The 20938-nt window shown below is 39.6% G+C and overlaps 1 protein-coding gene across 18 annotated transcripts in view; it reads left to right on the forward strand.

Moving 5' to 3' along the window:
• The window catches only part of LOC137239486 (protein madd-4-like), a 207645-nt gene that overhangs the window by 163680 nt on the left and 23027 nt on the right, over positions 1-20938 (forward strand). For 16 of the 18 annotated variants that reach the window (XM_067764819.1, XM_067764832.1, XM_067764835.1 and 13 more), the window contains 3 exons: positions 15872-16399; positions 19325-19699; positions 19803-19953. In XM_067764819.1, coding sequence (XP_067620920.1) covers positions 15872-16399; positions 19325-19699; positions 19803-19953 — 1054 coding nt within the window. The remainder of the gene's footprint in view (positions 1-15871; positions 16400-19324; positions 19700-19802; positions 19954-20938) is intronic. The other 2 variants (XM_067764834.1, XM_067764836.1) reach the window with 1 other exon arrangement.

Consider the following 20938-nt stretch of genomic DNA (forward strand, 5'->3'; position numbering starts at 1 on the left):
TGTGTATGGGTTGACTGTTGGCCACGAGTAAGCTTCGCTTAACATATTTTCATATGCGTACATATTTAAATATATTTATGTAAGTCTGTTAAAGCGTTCATTTCAATTAAAATGTGTTTGCTTGACGCTGGAAAAGCGCTCGCCAGAATCTCAATCAATATTGCACATACGCAGTATCGTACAAATGCGAAAATTATAAATATTTAACTTTTGCACTCATACATATGTATGTTTGTGTGTATGTATCTGAATATTTATGTATATATTTATCTCGTCGAATTGTATTTTCCGCGAAAGCTTATAAATAAAGAGAAGGGAGAAACAAAGAAAATTGCTTCAATGATCAAGAAAACGTTCAAGCCGTGTATGAGTTAATTATTGAATACGTATTTATGTACATATAGTCGTATTTCTTTGGATGTTCTGAGTAACCTTCTTGATGATACAAATTCAAAGAAAAAAGTTTATTTTTAATTAACTATTTTAATATGAAATGGATGCTGTTTTTGTTGAGTTTTTTATACGTTTCGTATGAATTGAATGGTATATTAAGGGACAAATTATGTATAACGCAATCATAACACATTCATCCGCTTCAGTGAGTGAGAGTAATCCTGAATGCCTTATTATGACATTTTTGATAATATATAATAGCGACCGTAAATGGGAGTGAGTGCGACGCAAAGTGTGACGGCGTCATACATTATCTGGCCCTAAGTTTGGCACGAGTCTGAAAATTATAAGTCCTTAAAGGTGGTGTGATGGTAGCGTGCTCTGCCTACCACACCGAAAATCCTGGGTCCACTCCCCTGTCAAAGCAACACCAAATTTTATAAACAAGTTTTTTTCAATTAGAAGAGATGTTTCTAAGCGGGGTCGCCTCTCGGCAGTGTATTTCTGCCATTAAAAGGCCTCAGTGAAAACAAATCTGCCTTGCAGATGCCGTTCGGAGTCGGCATAAAACAAGTAGGTCCCGTCCCACCAATTTGTAGTAAAAATTAAAGCACATCGCAAATCTCGTCGAAGGTTATCGCGCCTTACATTTATTATTTTTGTTTTAAGGAGAAGATATAGACCCACCAATAAGTATACCGAAATGATGTTTGTTATAGCGATAAATACCGAAATGATCAGGCTGACGTGGTGAGTTGATTTAGCGTCTCACTCTCTGTCTGTTTGAAGCAAATTAGTTCCTCAATGTATAAGATAATCTTGATGAAACTTGGCGAGCGGATATATTTTGGTGTCCGATTAATCATTTGTCAGAACCGACCGTATCGTATTACAATATCATATATCTCCCATACAACATATTTTTCGGATATGAGGGTTTTCGTCAGTTCTTCCTCATTTTATTTAGCTAGAAATTTCATAATATATGTTCATATACGGTGAACATTATTGCCTGAAAAAATTGTTAAAATCTGTATTACATATAATATATATCCCATTGTTCAGATAATAGGTTTGTCGCCATTTCTTTTTCATTTTAATATTTATTGAAATTTTTTGAAATTTCATGAGATTGTTCAGCTTCATTTATGAAAGGTATAATGTCTTCGGCACACCCAAAGACATTCCCGTTCTTACTTGATACTGTTGTTACTTTTTTCTATCTTGCTAACGATATCTCTCGCGCCCTCTTTATCCGCTTTCCAATATATTTTTCTGTCACCAATCACTCTGCCAACCCCCGAACCCTTTCATTCTCATCGGTTTTTTTCGCACTTTTTTCTTCATACCCCGTTTTTCAATGTTCACAAATGTGCGGGTAATAACATTTTTGTAAAAATAACGATAATTGAATTTAAAATATTTCATTAATATGCACGAATAAATTGCATTACTGCAATTAAAGCGTGAAAACTAATTAGTGCTGATAGCTTAATTGCATAACTAACAAATTTTTGCAAAATTTTGTAATCGCAATTTACGCTACACAACGCAACCATCGCGTTGTCTTGCCAATGAATTTGCATACTAATACAAATGAATAGCTACCAGAATCACTTTATAGACATAAATACATCCATATAAACATATGCGCAAACACAAATATTTACGCCTTAAGGTACTAAGAACAGTGGTGCACTATGGAGCTATACGAAGCTGCGTGAAGTGAGTTTGGATTTCACTTATCATAAAGCTTTGCACAAGCGAATGAGCTTCTATAATGGATGCAGATAATCAGTTTAGTTGCTGCCGCAACATTGTGCATCACTGTTCTAGTAACAATTCTGTACTCTAATTCAGCTGGCCTGCCTGCTGCCATTGCATTTCTATTGCTTTCCATTTGAATGGCACACTCAGATGCTGAATGTGTTTTTTGTTTCTTTCGCCTTTGGTATTTTGCGTATGTTGACGCGCTTCAATTACTCAATGTGTCATTTTGAAATTTGACATATAGCAGCATATATAAGCTGTGAACAATGCTGCTGCTTTTACCATGTCGGCAGCTAGAGTTGGCTTTAAGACCCGCTTTTTGGCATACGCCGTTCGTCATTTATCTGATCTGAATATTTGGCATTAGAAATGAAACGTTTGCAGAAAGACGGAAGTATGTTCTTATGTTGGTATTAGTATGTAGTTCTATGTGTTGGTGCAATTGCATTTACGAAATTAGAAATTTCGCATTTATGCACATCGCATTTTCCTATTGACGTTTGCACTTTTGCTTTGCAAGCCATCTTTGCTCGTACGTTAAGCTCTACGGGCATTTGACAGTCGACAGCTTGCATGATATTTATGTATGTAGGTATGTCGGATTCTCATTTAAGTTGAATTTTAAATTGTTTGTTATGAAGAAAGCTTCGCGTTTGAAAGAAATAGAAATTTAAGACCAAATATGAAAGTGGTAAACATTTGTTTAGTTACCATATCTACTAACTCTCTTTGCCATTCTATTTTCCTTTATCTTTCATTTTCTTATTATTCTTGTCCATCCTATATTACATTTATATCCTTCCTACTCCCAAATCTATTTCCACTCCCACTTCCACTCCACATCCCTTTCTCAATCTAAATCCCACCCACAATCCCACTCACACTATCTTTCCACCACCACTACCATTCCCGCGCTCCCTCCTACTTCCACTCAAACTCCTACTATGAATCCCACTAAAACACTCACCCCCACTCCACTACCACTCCAAGTCCAACTGAAACTCCCACTCTCAGTTTCTGTCTCAGGTCCAGTTCTTTCCCACTCCCAGTTCTTGTTTTAGAACCAGTCCCTTTGCACTCCCACCCCAACTCCCACTCCTCTCGGTCATATTTCCTTTCCCACTCCCCTAGATATGTACTTCCTATCAAATATTGGTAATCCTGTTCAAGTAATTGCGGGGATAAAAAAATTTAAATGTTTCCAAAATTCGATAAGATGGTGACTTCATATGGTTGATGATTAACTAAACGGATAAAGATCCGCTACGTTCCGGTAACAAGTACCATTATGGTACTAGCCCAACCATCTCGAGATGATTTAACGTGACCAAATCGAATTTTCTATTCCATACCGATTCAAAACACACTCCCGGTTAAGAGCTTGTTTTTGAAGACAACCGTGACGAACTTTATTTTCCTCCTGAGAAGTATGCTTTGTTTTTCCAAGTTGAGGCTTTCACATATCTGAAAATCATTGATTGTGTTTATAGAATAGTTGGCAGAAGCTTAGTAAAGGATTATGGATAAAAAGTTTCTGATATGTACGTTGTGACAAGGTATTTGTTTAACCGGCTTTAGGTCCAATTTTTAGTATTAAAACACCAAAAATTGTTTTTTCTTTAGTTTACCAATATATTTCGGTTACACACGGTAACCGTCTTCAGGGCTTTGAAATTATTTTACACGAAGACGAATTCGATATAATTTTAAGATATTATTAGCGAGATATAGAGAAAAGCATAACTTTGTGTCCAGGCTGGTTATGCTTATTTCTACATCTCGCGACTTATATCCTCAAATTCCTAATGCGCCCAAAAATATCCGTTACCCGGACGATCAAGTGGCATGCGCGGCGATAAAATAGAGGACGCAATAGATAAAAAGTGCAGATAAATTCAAAGTTTAGAACATAAAACAACTGTATTTATGTGTTTTAGCCAAGGTTTGCATAGACCTTTCCAAATATCGATAAAACTGAAAATAAGGAAACAATTCAAAAAGCGTGTAATGACTTCATAGGGCTTTTGTAACTATTAACCATGGTATAAATAGTACAAGGTAAAACCAGTGAGAGCCGAAATGACGTTTAAAAAAAATTTTAAATTCTCACTGCTCTCACATTTTATTTTTTTATTTTGGTGTTGTTTTCATAACAAAAATATAACAAACTGTAATAAATAAAAAAAAAAAAAATAAATGTAAGGCGCGATAACCTCCGAAGAGATCTAAGGCCGAGCTTCTCTTCCAATTTGCGTCGTGCTCCTATTGATTTTCCCTACAAATTGGCCGGACGGGACCTACATGTTTTATTCCGACTCCGAACGGCATCTGCAAGGCAGATGAGTTTTCACTGAGAGCTTTTCATGGCAGAAATACACCCGGAGCGCTAGCCAAACACTGCCGAGGGGTCACCCCGCTTAGAAATATTTTCTTCTAATTGAAAAACCTTATTTCTAAAATTTTTAATGTTGCTTTGCCCGGGGTGGGAACCCAGGGCATACGGTGTGGTAGGCGGAGCACACTACCATCACACCACGGTGGCCGCCAAACAAACTGTAATATATTTGGTAATTCTATACGACAGCGAATCCGAAAGCAGAGGTAAAAAATGTTGGGTATATCAAGAGATATTTGCAAAAGAAATTTTGAAAATTTTCATGTGGTTGTTATACGACGCAAATTGGAAGCGAAGCTCGGCCTTAGATCTCTTCGGAGGTTATCGCGCCTTACATTTATTTTTTTTTTATGTTGTAATTTCAAGGGTATTGTGCGAAAGATTGAAGGCCACCGTGAACCGGCTGATTGGACCTTATCAGTGCGGCTTCAGACCTGGTAAATCTACCATCGACCAGATTTTCACAATGCACCAAATCTTGGAAAAAACCCGTGAAAAAAGAATCGACACACATCACCTCTTCGTCGACTTTAAAGCCGCCTTCGACAGCACGAAAAGGAGCTGCCTATATGCCGCTATGTCTGAATTTGGTTTCCCCGCAAAACTTATACGGCTGTGCAAAATGACGTTGAGCAACACCATCAGCTCAGTCAGAATTGGGAAGGACCTCTCCGAGCCGTTTGAAACTAAACGAGGTTTCAGACAGGGTGACCCCCTATCGTGCGATTTCTTTAATTTGATGCTGGAGAAAATTATACTAGCTGCAGAACATAACCGCACTGGAACAATATACTATAAAAGCGTGCAATTACTGGCATATGCTGATTACATTGATATCATCGGCCTAAACACCCGCGCTATTAGTTCTGCTTACTCCAAACTGGAAAAAGAAGCGGTAAAGATGGGTTTGATGGTGAATGAGGACAAAACGAAGTACCTGCTGTCATCGAGCAAAGAGTCAGCGCATATGCGCCTTGGCAACCACGCTACTGTTGGCAGCCATAATTTCGAAATAGTAAAAGACTTCGTTTATTTGGGAACCAGCATCAACACTAGCAACAACATCAGCACTGAAATCCAGCGAAGAATCAATCTTGCCAATAAATACTACTTTGGACTAGGTAGGCAATTGAAAAGTAAAGTCCTCTCTCGGCGAACGAAAATCATACTCTACAAGTCACTTGTCGTACCCGTCCTGCTATATGGGGCAGAAGCATGGACCATGACAACAGCAGATGAAGCGGCTTTGGGAGTGTTCGAGAGAAAAGTTCTTCGAAAGATTTATGGACCTCTACGCGTTGGCGATGGCGAGTAGCGAAGAAGATTTAATGATGAGCTGTACGAGCTATACGCAGACATCAACATAGTCCAGCGAATTAAAACGCAGCGGCTGCGCTAGCTAGGCCAAGTTAGCCGAATGAAAGATGCTGCTCCGGCCAAGAAAGTGTTTCTATCGGAACCGGCCTATGGAAGCAGAGGTAGAGGGCGGCCCCCACTCCGGTGGAAGGACCAGGTGGAAAACGATTTAAACTCCCTTGGTGTGACCAATTGGCGCCGGTTGGCGGAGCGAAGGAGCGACTGGCCTTGTTGGACGGCCATAACCGTTTAGACGGTTAAGCGCCTATTAAGTAAGTAAGTAAGTAAGTAAGTGTTGTAATTTTGATGATTTTGTGGTGCCCACAAAAAAAAATTGTGAACATAAGTGTTTTCTGGGGATATAGTTTTGGTCTTCAAAGCGGTGTTGAACGCACCCAATGTAATTTTTTATAAGCGCAGCCAAAGGCCGCCAATGCAGAAAGGTGTTCTGCGCAAAAATACTATGGATCCCACCCTCGGTTTCGGAGCACTCCGAGGTCATTTTTCAATTTTTCGTTAATATCTTTTGAACGATTTAAGATTTTTATTTTCCGCCTTCGGATTATTGTTGTCGAGGTCAATACGAGTCTTTTGACACCTCTCGGTATTTTTGGACGCGTATTACCGGTGTCATGCTGTCGTATAGAATTACCATATATTTTTGCGTTCTAACACGGCCACCGTGGTGTGATGGTAGCGTGCTCCGCCTATCACACCGTATGCCCTGGGTTCAACTCCCGGGCAAAGCAACACCAAAATTTTAGAAATAAGATTTTTCAATTAGAAGAAATTTTTCTAAGCGGGGTCGCCCTTCGGCAGTGTCTGGCAAGCGCTCCGATTGTATTTCTGCCATGAAAAGCTCTCAGTGAAAACTCATCTGCCTTGCAGATGCCGTTCGGAGTCGGCATAAAACATGTAGGTCCCGTCCGGCCAATTTGTAGGGAAAAACCAAGAGGAGCACGACGCAAATTGGAAGAGAAGCTCGGCCTTAGATCTCTTCGGAGGTTATCGCGCCTTACATTTATTTTTTTTTTAACATTAATATTATGATATTTTATCCAAAACCGAATTTTTTATTGGTGGAAATAGCCATAAAATAAGAAATCTCAACGGTCAACCGCATTCCAGAATTTTCAATTCAAGAACTGTATTGTGGTTTCCCGCAAAAGGAAGAATCAGGCCACGATCCTCTTCTGAGGAATTTTCTTCAACAAATTGTTTAAAAATGTATCAGCGTCTGCGCGACCAGAAGAAAAACCCGACTTACCGCCAAGGTGTACGGAAGAGATACATATCTACTAATAATAACAATTTGGTGTTTATATCTGAGGAGATTAAGGTCTAGCTTTCCATCCAATTCGTAGGCTACTTATCGTGTATTCTTTCTTCTACGAATTGTCTCACCTAAATACATGTTTTGTGCCGACCCAAAAATTTATCTGCTAATTCGGACGAACTTTTGGTGCCAAAGTAACGCCGAGGGACAATGAATACCATTTATACAAATTTCCTTAAATATTTTTGATGGATAGGCCAACACACTAGCTCTACACCACGGTGGCAGACTTTGACCGTTCAGCCGGTAAATGCAATCTCCACGAACTATCACACTCCAACTGGACGTTGATATTTAGCTAAGCTGCGAAGAGCTACAGCGTTTTTTATGACGTCGGCAAGTTATGGGAAGATCAGGTGGGGGAAGACTTTGATCTCTCTTGGTGCCCCTTGTTGGCGTCAGTTATCGCGAAACAGGGTTAGCTGGAGTGACTTATTACACAACGACCAGCATCTCCTAAACGGTTAAGCGCCAATTAAAAAATGTATCTTCCAACCGCGAGGGAAAGGACGAAAACAAACCAAAGAATATCTCCAAAATCATTTTTTTCCGCAGTAGCGAGGACACTTGATCTCTTATAAAGTGAAGTTTCAGCATATTTAAGGCTTAAAGACGTATCAACCAAGTGAAGAAGGATAAATGAAAAATCAATAGGGGTGGTCTCCAACATTCGTTCTTCTTTGCCTTTGGAAAAATAGCACGTGTTGAGGCATCCATTATATTGGTAACTCATTTTTTTGCCATATACATAAAAACCGATTTCAAAACTTTACGAAATACTTTTTCACTTATTTCATAAGCATTTTATTTTTTTGGTATTAAAAAATGAAAATGTCAAACCAACATTTTTTTTTTTTTACTTTGGTTTGGCATTTCCACAAAGTTTAAGAGAGTGATTTTAAAACTTTTTTAAAAATCAAAAAACCATTATGGCCGCCAAGAAGAGTAAATGGTTTTACCTGGTAATATTTATACCATGCTATTAACTATGTATACAAAAAATTTATAAAAAATAGCTTCCACAATAATATAAAATTGTAAGTACTCACTCAGCGATATCGAAACGTATTCATGCAAACATCATCCATTTATATCGAATTCAATTCAAATACGATTTTTTTGTTATGCGAAACAAAAAATTTCAAATTGAGCTGAATTTACCCACTGTTGGGGGAAAAAATTACCAAGCGATTGCTCATTTTCATTATGAGCGCACACACACAAGTGCCGTTATTTACCATGGCACATATTGGTAGAACAATTGTGCATTGGTGCCAAACATAATACGTGTGGCAACGATATGTAAAAGAATCCGAACACTGGTGGGGAAAACATTTTGACTTTTCCACCTTTTTTATATTTATTTTGCAAACTTTTGTAAATTTTGTATATGCAATCCAAATTGCTAGTTGTCTTGTAACAATGGAAGCTTTGGTCTAACAAATGTTGAAAAAGAAGGTAGTTTTAGAAATAATTTCGGCATCATTCCGGAACCATTTCAAGATCACTTTGATTATATATGCGGATCATTTAAAAGGCTTCTCCTGTTGTTTCGAGGCTATTTCTGGGCCATTACGGAACTATTTCGGAATAAGTTTTGAACCATTTCGGTGTAATTTTCAGGTTGTTATTAAAAACAAATCGAAGCCGTTTCGGAATCATTTCGCGACTATTTTAGGATGATTCTCTGAATCGTTTCCGGAAAACGCTCCATGCTGATCACTTAGTGTCTTAGTGGGAATACCTCAGCTCCATTTTCGTTTAGAGAAAGATGCAACACTTTCTGCATCAAGACTTCAAAACATATGAAAGTAAAGTAATTAGGTATCGATTGTGAGCAGAACTCTTGGACAAACAAGTAATCCTTTTATTGACCCTGCGTCAGTGGTCTGGTTCAAGGATGTATCAAAACTTGATGACGAAAAAAGGTGAGCTGTTGTGTATAAGCCGAACTTCAAGAAATCGATACAATGGTATGCTCCCCCCCCCCCCCCCCCCCCCCTCAATATTTCTCACGTAGAAATCCATGCAATAGAAGTTTGCAATACAGTCTTATAACAACTTATTCTGGCAGCCAAAAGGGAGATTTTGTTAGGATGGCTACCTCGGCATTAGGGATATGAAGGTAATAAACATACTGTCTACCTTGCCAAGTAGGATGCTATAGCAGCAGTCCATGGTTTAAAACACCACAAGTAACCCTCACATGGTACTATACGGTACACTGAAATCTACGATATCATCTTAGTAAGCTAAATCTATCGGATGCACAAATCTGTCGCTCTTGTCAACTGGAGGATGGAACGCGAATGCGTCTGTGTGACAAGGCAGCAACTTTTCCATCTACGTGGCGTGACTCTTAATTGGTTCGTAATATGGAGTAAAAAGTAAGAATGACAATAACTTCTTATGGCTCTCTTTTGGCCATCAGTGTACCAATATTCAAACAATGTGTAAAATATTCATTAATGCCTCCATCCCACATTCCCAGTACTCACTCACGCTAACACCCGTGCGGTGCAACTGCGGCAAAACAGTTTTGTCATTTTTCGATAGCAACAAAAAAGTTGGTAAAAGCAGGAATACCGATTCCCTATCTGTAACATGAGTGCAATGAATGCATAATTGCAGCACAAAATATCCAGTGCTTTAGCCATACGGCAGTTGCAGCTCAACTAAGACCTGAAGTAATTTGCACGGGTTTGCTGTTCTATTGTACAAGTGCGACTACATAAATAAGTGTGTGTGTACTGAGCTCAACTCGTATTCCTTACAGTACTACATAAATAAGTGTGTGTGTACTGAGCTCAACTCGTATTCCTTACAGTACTTTTGGTATTTTTTGACTACTCCAATTCACACATCTGGTTGCTAGTATATTGTTTGGCTAACAGGATGGCTGTTGGTGTACTCATGCGCCCGTGGGAAATCAAAAAGTCATGTAGTGCTTACCTAGGGGTATCGCTATGTGGTAATAGCAGGTAATACAGAATAGAGTGGAGTTGAATAAATTTGCGCTTGGCGGATTTTGGATAAAAACTAAACGCTTTCGAACCCGCAAAGAAGCGGACCAGCAAATTTTGACTATAAACAGAATCAATCGCGAGATCTATAATAGTAAATGAAAAAGTAAGAATAAGGTGGCAAAGATGTAAGCTTCACTTAGTATTGTCAAACTACAAAGTAGATGCTGAAGCTATTCTTCCGCTAGGTAACGAGACCTGAGAAGTAGTTGTGTGAGTTCAGCGCTACTTCATCTGAACCGAAAGTCACCTGCCCATTAGCAAACATGCAAATTACTATCGGGAGCTTTGGGACCCTTTTTAGACCCTTATTCGAGTAAAATGGTCCTGCTCGGGCGCCAAGTGTTCCATAAAACACTAATATGTGATTCCTAGATATCTTTATTTCAAGGTAGGCGATGCAATCCATACTGAGTTAAAATAAACGCTGTACACTTCATTTTAATCACTTCTCTGAGCTGTTCAATAGTATACTGAACTCAATAATAGTTTGCGCTCTACATGACATCTCAACTATCATCTACAAAATCGTTGCAGCTATCGAGCAGTCTAAATTTCCGTATGCTTGTGAGCTCTTGACAGAACTCTAGCAGCCCTGCTTTACATCAGCAAGTTACCAAAAGTCATTCCCATCACTAGGACTACGAAGTGAGATCTGGATGACGCAGCCAGTGGCTGCTCAGTGGTGCCCTACTCAGATCGCTTATTATGCCGGTTCATAGAAAATGTATGCTAAACATGGTTGCCTGGACTTGTAAGACTATGTGTGCAGTGCTTCAAAGACTAAATAAAAACTTTCAGAATTGGACTCAATTTTTTTATGAAAATATATACGATCACTGCTTGCCGGCTGTATTTAATGGTGCTCATTTGATTACTCTTTTGTTGGATGTTTGTCTTGAAACAACCTTTTATCAGCAGAGCTCTCGGAACATCATGACAAACGTTGGTAGGCAATGCACAGAAGAACTTCGAATCTTACTAGAAACACGAGAAGAGCAGGCGCTTATTCGAGCTCTTAATCGAAATTATCCAAGGAACTGCTCAGTGAAAGTTCCTGCAGTGCGACTCCCGACTCATGAAAAGTCCTCTTACTACAATAGCGTGGAAGAGGTGGAGTCCTAATTTCTTGTTTACCTGTAATATTTGTCTGATATCCAGGGCCTCACAAATATAGGGAGTATTCTTTGCGGGTGGCGCCTATCATCATCACCAGCAATAATAGCGAAAACGATGCCAGCTGAAAAATCTAACGGAGAATAACTCTTGCCAATAATTGCTACTTCGGATTGTGTACGCAATTGAAAAGTAAAGTCCTCTCTCAAAGAAGAAAGGAGATGCCTCTAGGGGTGTTCGAAAGAAAAGTTCTCCGGAAGTTTTACGGTACTTTCCGTGATACTGACGGCGAGTATCGAATGAAGTTATGGGTTGCATGAGCTTTACGAAGATTTGAAGATAGTGCGGCAAATTAAAGCCCAAAGGCTCAGCAGGATAGTTCATTCTATATGAACGATCCAAGACGCTCCGGCGAAGAAAGTATTTCCGATGGCGTCCGCTTTACTTTATGTGGTAGCATAAGGTATCTCTTTGTTTTTCAAGTGAGCTTCTCCAATTGCGGTTAAACGATTACCCAAACCTAGCCTTGCTTCTCATATATAAATTTTTGTGACATAACCTTTAATTATACTTTTCGGCGTATACTTATATTCACCCTAACCTTAAATATTTTCTACGCTACCTATACCATCTACGAAATAATTGAACCTCACAACTAAGATACTGTGCCCTGTTATACTCTCTTGTAACATTTAAACTATTTTTTACCTGAACAAGCTTATTTTCATATACTTTGGTAACCTAACCTAACTTTAATTCAACATAACCTAAATTTCATTTCATTGCATTTCATGTGAACATCAATTTTATATGATTTCAGCTTTAGAAATATCTTGACGCGTGTTTTATTTTTTCAAAGCTTTAAGTCGAACCTGGGGGTCAATTCACTAACTGTAAACACTTAAAAATGTACACTCATCGAAAACTCATTTGCACACAAAATTTACACTTTAAATTTTCATGCAATTCTGTAAAGTATTGTGCACATTGTTTTGCTGAATGAGCGCTGAATGTAAAAGACATATGTCAGTGAGAAAACGTTTGTCAAACGCCATGAAAAGAAAAAAAGTTATTCTGCAACAGTGCGTATGAGTTTTGAATTTCACAATAGTGTACACTGGCTCCCAAGAAAACTCATGCAGTTTTAATCATTGAGTTTTCTTGTTCACAGTTTTGCTTTACAGAATCAGAATTTCAAAGTTTACACAATTTCTTGTGTACACTTTAAAACTCACAGATAGTGAATAGGGCCCCTGATTATCACGAATTTTACTTTTTTCACATAACCTCACTTCATATTCTATCTAACCTGTGGCATATCAAGTTAATTGTATATCAAAATCATGTTAAACATCTCACAATGCTTATTACATATTTGTGCTCTAGTTAACTATTTTCTTCTTGTCGCATTATCGGCCTATCATGCAGGTTTTGTTTTCCATTTTGTTACTGCTCCTGCCTCTAAAGGGCGTTGATGATGTAACATAACATACTCTACGAGTATATTTCCAAAATTTGTGCGAAATAGAGGTTGTTTAAAATAAAAAAACAAACAATTAAACTTTATTCATAGCATAAAAACACCATAGATGTTGTAAACGGCAGCGGGATGTCGAGTAGGGGAGGAAGGAATCGAATAAGTTATAAATAATGAAAAAGTGTTTGCGGTCATTAGCAAAGAATATGTGATGCGGGTAAAGTCTCGTACAAGTAACAGCTGAAGCATAGCAGACAATACAAATGTGAAATTCAGCTTCTTAACAAGGATGAGAGCGGCATAAGTGGGTCACTGCGGCTGGTGAAATTTAATCGCTTAAATTGCAGGCGACCACAACTTGCCATATAATTCCAAGATCTCAGCAAGATTATATATGTGTGCATGTGTGTATATGTAGGCAACCTTGATACAGTGCTGTGCTATAAAATAGCAGCACCATATGAACAAAACGCCGAAGAATAGTTTTTTCTCTGGTTTAAAATAAGTTCTTCACTTAAATATACGAACAAGCTTACTTCGTACAATCGATATTTGATTCGCTGGTTATTTGGTTAAGTGAGTTAACTCTGGCTTCAATTAGGTATACTTTGTAGAAACCACATAGCCTCGTACCGAAATCGAAAAAATGTTGTGTTAGATGAAACATTATATATTTGCTTAAGTTGATTAAAGCAACCTATAAAAATATCAGACATCTGGGTTCATTTTTAGTACAACGCTGTAAGTGGTAATTAGAGAAAAATATCTTTGTGTTTGCATGAATTTACATACATATATATTAGAGGTTTACGCCGATCACTTTATCGGCGGCGGCGGCGTGGGCGGCGCGCCGGCATACGCCGGTGTTCTTACTTTAAAAAGCTTGATTTTTCTATTAAAAAAAAAGTATTTAGGAAAGGTTTTATTTAGATGTATTTAAGGAAATCAAATTTTTGGGCATTTCGGAAAGATCCGGGGTTTTTGCCTCAAAAACTCGCAGATCGTTCAAAAATTCTCAGTAGTAGCTCTTTGCGGAGGGATTGTCCCTCCAGGGAGGCTTCGAACCTAACCCCGGTCTTTGGAATTGGTACTGCCGCGTCTGCTGAAAAGAAATAGAGATACGTAAAGTGGTCACACTTTTGTCTGTATATCTCGTGCAAAGTGTAGTTTCACCTGGGGTTAACTCCTAATAATCGTCGCAAGCACAATTTCTTTAAATAATTTGCGGCTCCTTGGCGGTCACGCACAAAGGCGAATTACGGTTGCTATTCATGGTCTATTAATACTCATGCCTCTCGTGGTACAGGGCGCATCAAGTTTTTCCGAGCTACAATTCCCGATGATTAGGAGCTACAATTCCCGATGTGCGAACAGTAGCAATCCCGACCACCAGTCGCTACCACGCCTCCTGACCCTGACAACATATGCCAGTACAGAAGCTATAGGACTGCGACTTCGAACACATAAAGGATGCCGCCCTCGAAATCATAAGCAGTCTAAGTGGATGTAATTGCTTAACTCATGGTTGAAAATCGTATAATCCTCGGCGCATCTACATAATTAAATTTTTACAAGGACCCTGGATACAATTTTTAAAATGTAGATCAAATTTTGCAGACGTCTGTGTTCACAACATTAATTTCAATAGTATTCGTTAAATGAAAACGATATTTTAGAATGGATGACCGCGTTGCTTCAGTTTTCAGACTAGTTCGACTGTCCACTACGTTAGGGTAGTAGCACACACGGTCTTTAGTTCGACTGTCTTGGGAAAGCTTTTGTTTCACCCCCTTGAGTGTTCTTGCGAAGGACAAAGCCTCACCTGGTAAATATATGTGTCTACGTGTTCACATTTGTAAAAGGAGCCGTAACGTGTAGGTTATATTTAAACTTGGTTGGTAGGCTATAAACAATGTTATTCACTCCAAGGGACTAGTTTTGCATAAGGGCCGCCAACTTTAGGAAATCTTAAACCGGGAGACTTGGGTATTGAAGTGTGGAAATTAACATTTCAGACGCTATTGTATAGTTTCGCAAATAAACTACAGGTGTTTAAATGTAAGCCCAAGTGATCTTTCAAACCCTTCTCATACGTACATATATCCTCAACTTAAGTATGAGGTACGAATCATTTCAAAGGAGTATTTATGCCCCTAGCACCTACTAAAGGATTTTGCAACTGATTTCGCTTATTCCTTCAGCCAATCGCAATGTAATTTTTTTTTTTTAATCGGCACCTTTTTTCGGTAATTTGCTTTTTTAACAACTTGAGGTCACTTTGAAAACATGTTCGCCTTGGGCCATTTTATTTGCATTGTTCATTATCAATTTTTTGAAAAAATAAGCAAAGTGAGCATATAAATTTATTATAAAACTTTTCTTTTAGTGTTTTGTTTTAATAACTTGGTGAATTGGGTGATGCAAAGTCCGCGTTAAGCTGACATCGAAAGCGCCTGTTTTTTTTTAATAACTTATGAACAGTTAGAAAGAGTTAAATTTCGCAATTAGTTCCTTATAACTGGCAGTGATGCGCATCCGTTTATACCACTTTCGACCATATCAGACCAATTTTTGACATGAACAATAAATGGCCTAAACAATCTTAAATGAGTAAAAAATATAGTACCGCGCCGGATATCTCTAATATATATGCATAGAAATTTACTTTAAGCAATTGCATGCTGCATTAATACAACAACAAATACACATACACTACACATATAAACACACACACAAATATGTCCACGAAAGCCATTTTACAACGCTTACACTGCTATTGCATGCCTATCACGTACGCTTCTTACAAAATTTTCAGCTCAGCTCAATGGCGATTTGCCGCTACTTTAAACCTTGTTAAGCTGCCAACTTAGCAACAACAACAAAAACACTTGAACAATTGCGCAACCGTACATTTTACTAATCCGATTTTCTCTTTTTATCTTATTTTTACTCTCTTCCCATCTTTTCCCATCCTCTACAACATCACCAAAACTACGCTACCGCAGCACTTGTGGCCATTTCAGAAATTCAGCAATTCAAGAGGACAACACATGCTACATGACACAGGTCTACAATTCGGCATCGATTTGGAAAATTTCGAACAAGACGAACCGGCGCGACCACAACAAATCGACGCTAAAGATCTACTAGAATCACTTGCCTCGGCAACTGCATCAGATGCATACGCCTCATCAACGCTTACAGCAAGTGCAATGGAAGACCTAATAGCCAGCAACAATAACAACAATAAAAATTTTGTTTGGCATGAACCTCAAGCAATAGACCAAATAAACGGCTACAGCAGCGATACAACCACAACACCAGAAGACCCAGTCTACGTTGTTGCCGAAACATATGAGTCAGAGTCACCGCAGCATTCACCGCATGAAAGATGGCAGAAACAGGGTGAAGTGGAAACGGCCACATTACCAACCATCAGCAGCAGTAGCTATCGTGTCACGTACGAATGGCGCATGGGTGATTGGTCTGAGTGTACGGAAAAATGTGGTAATGCAGGCGGTGCTGGTTTACGAGTAAGTATATATAGTAGAGTTGTATTTCCTTGTTTGTTTTAAAAGCTTAGTAAGTGAGCTCAAATGATGCTCAGTAGGTAGTGCTGTGTGAGATTTGGACTTAATTCTCCTTTCAATGTAATCTGACAGAGATGACGTAACTGGAACATTGATGCAAGGCTAGATATCTACATGGAAAAAAAAACAATCGCTATGCGCTACCGATTGCCACTAGATATCCTTCACTCTTTCGGCAGCCCGCACTAATATAATTCAAGCCTCAACCGAAAAAATCTAAAAGTCCAGAAGCAATACTACGTTCATTCGTCCGCCCATCCGTTCGAAGTTTCATCCTCAAATATTCTTTTGCACTAACTTGTATTTAAATTTTAAAGAAATTTGAGATACTATGAAGAGATGTTTCTAATGCAAAAGCAGCTACTTGCTTAACTGGCGCTTTACCGGTTAAACAGTTATGGTCGTCCAACAATTGGTAACACCATCATCATCATCATTTAGCCGTTTCATAACAAGTCACGCCTATCCTTGTTTCGCTATATCTGACGTCAATTGGGGCACCAAGGTAGGGCAAGTCTTCATTCAGTGGAGGCTTCCGCCTTTCTCTGCTTCCAGACTGCCTGATTCACTGATATATTTTCTTGGCCGGAGCGTCTTCATCCGCTCTCGCATACATGACCTAGCCAGCGAAGCCTTTGGGGTTTTATTCTTCATATCTGAGTTAAGCTCATACAGCTCATCGTTACATTTTCTTCGATACTCGCCGTCGTCTCACAGACCATATATCTTCCGGACAACTTTTCTTTCGATCACTCCAAGAGCCGTCTCACCTTCTCTCGTCGTCGTCCCTGACTCCGAGCCGTACTTGAAGACAGGTATGATGAGAGACTTGTAGAGCGTGATTTCTATTCGTCGAGAGAGGGCTTTACCTTTTACTAATTGGTAACACCAAGGGAATTTAAATCGTTTTCCTTCCAGAGGAATGGGAATCGCTCTCTTCCTCGGGTTCTATAGGCGGGTTACGATCAGAAAACCTTTTTTACCGGAACATCATCTTTCATTTCTACTATGTTGATGTCTGCATAAAGCTCGTACGGCTCATCGTTTAATCTTCTGTACTCGATGTCGAAGAAATTTTCTCTCGAACACTGATGTTGTCATGGTTCATAAGCCTGCACCTTAGAGTAGGACGGGTACGTTAATAGACTTGTAGAGCATGCTCTTCGTTTGTCGAGAGAGGACTTTACTTTTCAATTGCCTACTCACTGAAGAGTAGCATTTTTTGTCAAGAGGGATTCTTCGCTGGATTTCTCCAATGACGGTATCGTTTGTAATCATTCTGGTTTCCAAATAATCGAAGTCCTTTACTAATTCAAAATTATGGCCGCCAACAGTAACGTGGTTGCCAATACGCAATCGCGCCGACTTTTTGCTTAATGATAGCAGATACTTCTCTTTGTCCTCATTGTCTGAAACCAGGGTTAGGGTCAAACTACTCGGAGAGCTCCATTATGACTGAGCTAATGGTGTTACCCAAAGTCATTTTGCACGACTGTACAAGTTTTGCGGGGAAACTGAATTCAAACATAGTGATCGATGATAGATTTGCCAGGTCTAAAGCTGCATTGATAAGGTCCACTCACCAGATCCTCGGACAATACGCTGGACTGGACCCTTTATGCAATACTTACATATCTGATTTCGTGAAAGGTGACGTAGTTTGAATGTTTCCCATTCTTGTGGGCGGCCACCGTGGTGTGATGGTAGCGTGCTCCGCCTACCACACCGTATGCCCTGGGTTCACACCCCGGGCAAAGCAACATCAAAATTTTAGAAATAATGTTTTTAAATTAGAAGAAAATTTTTCTAAGCGGGGTCGCCCCTCGGCAGTGTTCGGCAAGCGCTCCGGGTGTATTTCTGCCATGAAAAGCTCTCAGTGAAAACTCATCCACCTTGCAGATGCCGTTCGGAGTCGGCATAAAACATGTAGGTCCCGTCCGGCCAATTTGTAGGGAAAATCAAGAGAAGCACGACGCAAATTGGAAGAGAAGCTCGGCCTTAGATCTCTTCGGAGGTTATCGCGCCTTACATTTATTTTTTATTTATGTAAAGACCACTTAGATTCCAAACGTCCTACCATATTTTGCATAGAAGAACTGTTCGCCGCCGTATTTGAAAAGCTGCGCAGAAAATCCATTAGCGTCCGCCACTTAGTCGTTTCCTTAATTTCGCAAATGCTACTATTCGTCATAGTCGGATATTAATCCCATTATTCTCGATTCCAAGGTCTGGTATTTTATATTCCCTAGGCATTTCATCGGTCTCTCCATAAGAGCAGAGAGAAGTATTCCCCCTGTAATCCAAGAAGCCTCTTGAGTTTGCCCCGGGTTTAATACATTTCGTATGTCGCCGAATTTTTTGATAAAATTTACGGGAGTTATTTTTGGTGGCCGATAACACGCCTATAATAAACCGCTAACACTTCGATAGCGAATTGCCAACATTCCCCGCTTCCTAGTTGTTGCATCCATCTTTGAGAAAAGGCTAAATATAACACTTCAAGTTTTTCTCAATAAAGTGGCTCAATAACTTTAATCTAGAACAGTAGTGCACAACGCCGACAGAGCTTCGAATTCAATCGCAACTTTTTTTTTGTAGAAGTATGTGTTAACATGGAGAGTGTTTGAGCATAGAATTCACGCATGAGATGTTTACTGCTTGAATCTCTGTCGCTGTGCTAACTCGACATGAACGTGAACGCCGAAATGTTTTCCGAAGCTCTTGAGTGCATCACTGATCTAAATATAAAGTTCTTAATAAAATAAAGTTGAAAGAGTTTATTCATTTTTTAATTTAAATTATATATTTTATTTACAAAATTCTCTTAATAACATTATCTTCATTTTCCTATTCCTTACAATCCCACAGCGTCGTTTTGTCACTTGTGTACGTTTACGCCATCATTTACCCACACACAATGCGCTCGAATCAAATGTAGAATCAGATATTGAAACTGTAGCTAACACACACTGTGAGGATTATGGACTAAGTATGCCGGACACGTTTGAAGTGTGCGGTCAAGAGGAGTGTGCCCGTTGGGAGATAGGCGAATGGTCATTGTGTCAACGTTCACGTTGTTTTGGCAGCAATACTGCTATACAAAAGCGTGAGGTCAAGTGCCGTTATGTGAATGGCAGTGAGGCGGTGACGACTGCCTGCAGTTTAACACAACGTCCGATTAGTCGACAGGAATGCTTTAGTGAACGTTGTAAGGGTGTTTGGCGTGTAGAGCCATGGTCGGAGGTGAGTTTATTGTCGCATTCAATTCACTTAGACTACTTTTTATTATTGTTGTTTTTTGTTGTATTTTAATTTCTCTCCCTCTCTATCTCACTTAAAATTACAGTGCAATGCGCAATGCGGTCGTCCGGGTATTAAATATCGCATTTTGCAATGTGTTTGGTATGGCACGCGCCGACCAGCTGGTAATGCTTGCCGCCATCAGCCACGTCCCGCGGTCATGAAAGTTTGCAAGAGTCCGCCATGCTATGCGAGTGGTAAGTTGTATTACCAATTTATTAGTTAGTTTTAAGAAAAATGTGATGAGGTCTCCATAAGGAGCTTTAATGTGAAGCGAAGGTTAGATTTTGGTTTCTAAGGGAAGGCTCAATTCATGTTCATGGCTCGATCCATGTTCATGTAGTACTATCATAAACAGCAAGCTCACATTAGAATATTGTAACAACGATTTTATGAACCTGATCAACCTTAGCTATGCTAGTATCCAAGCCAAAGTATTTTAGCCTCGTCCCCAGAAAGACTGGTCGACTTAGGAGATAATGTCCGCACAAATCAGACTGCGTGTTGTTGTAGCGGTAAAGACACTCCCCAAAATCTTTTATCGATGTTGATGGTCCTTTGCTGGATATAGATCCTGTACGTTCCGGTAACAAGCACCATTGAAGTGCAAGCCCGGCCATTTCGGCAGCGACTTAATATGACCACCTTGAACCTTCTAAGCCCTCTCGCCCTACACGCCCCAGTTCCATGAGGAACTTGGGGTAGCCAGAGCATCGACTGTTAAAGAAGCAGAATTTGCCAAAGGTAGGTGAGTAAAATCCTCTCTCGGCAAACGAAAATTATACTCTAGAAGTCACTTATCGTTCCCGTCCTGCTATAGGGTGCAGAAGCATGGACCATGAGAACATCATATGAAACGGCTCTGGGAATGTTCGAGAGCAAAGTTCTTCGAAAAATGGCGATGGCGAGTATCGAAGAAGATTTAGCGATGAGGTGTACGAGCTATACGCAGACATCAACATAGTCCAGCGAATTAAAACGCAGCGGCTGCGCTGGCTAGGCCATGTTATGCGAATGAAAGATGACATTCCGGCCAAGAAAGGTTTTCTATCGGAACCCGCCTATGGAAGCAGAGATAGAGGGCGGCCCCCACTCCGTTGGAAGGACCATGTGGAAAACGATTTAAACTCCCTTGGTGTGAGCAATTGGCGCCAGTTGGCAGAGAGAAGGAGCGACTGGCGC

This window comes from Eurosta solidaginis, chromosome 2, assembly GCF_040869045.1.
Source record: "Eurosta solidaginis isolate ZX-2024a chromosome 2, ASM4086904v1, whole genome shotgun sequence".
Lineage (NCBI taxonomy): Eukaryota > Metazoa > Arthropoda > Insecta > Diptera > Tephritidae > Eurosta > Eurosta solidaginis.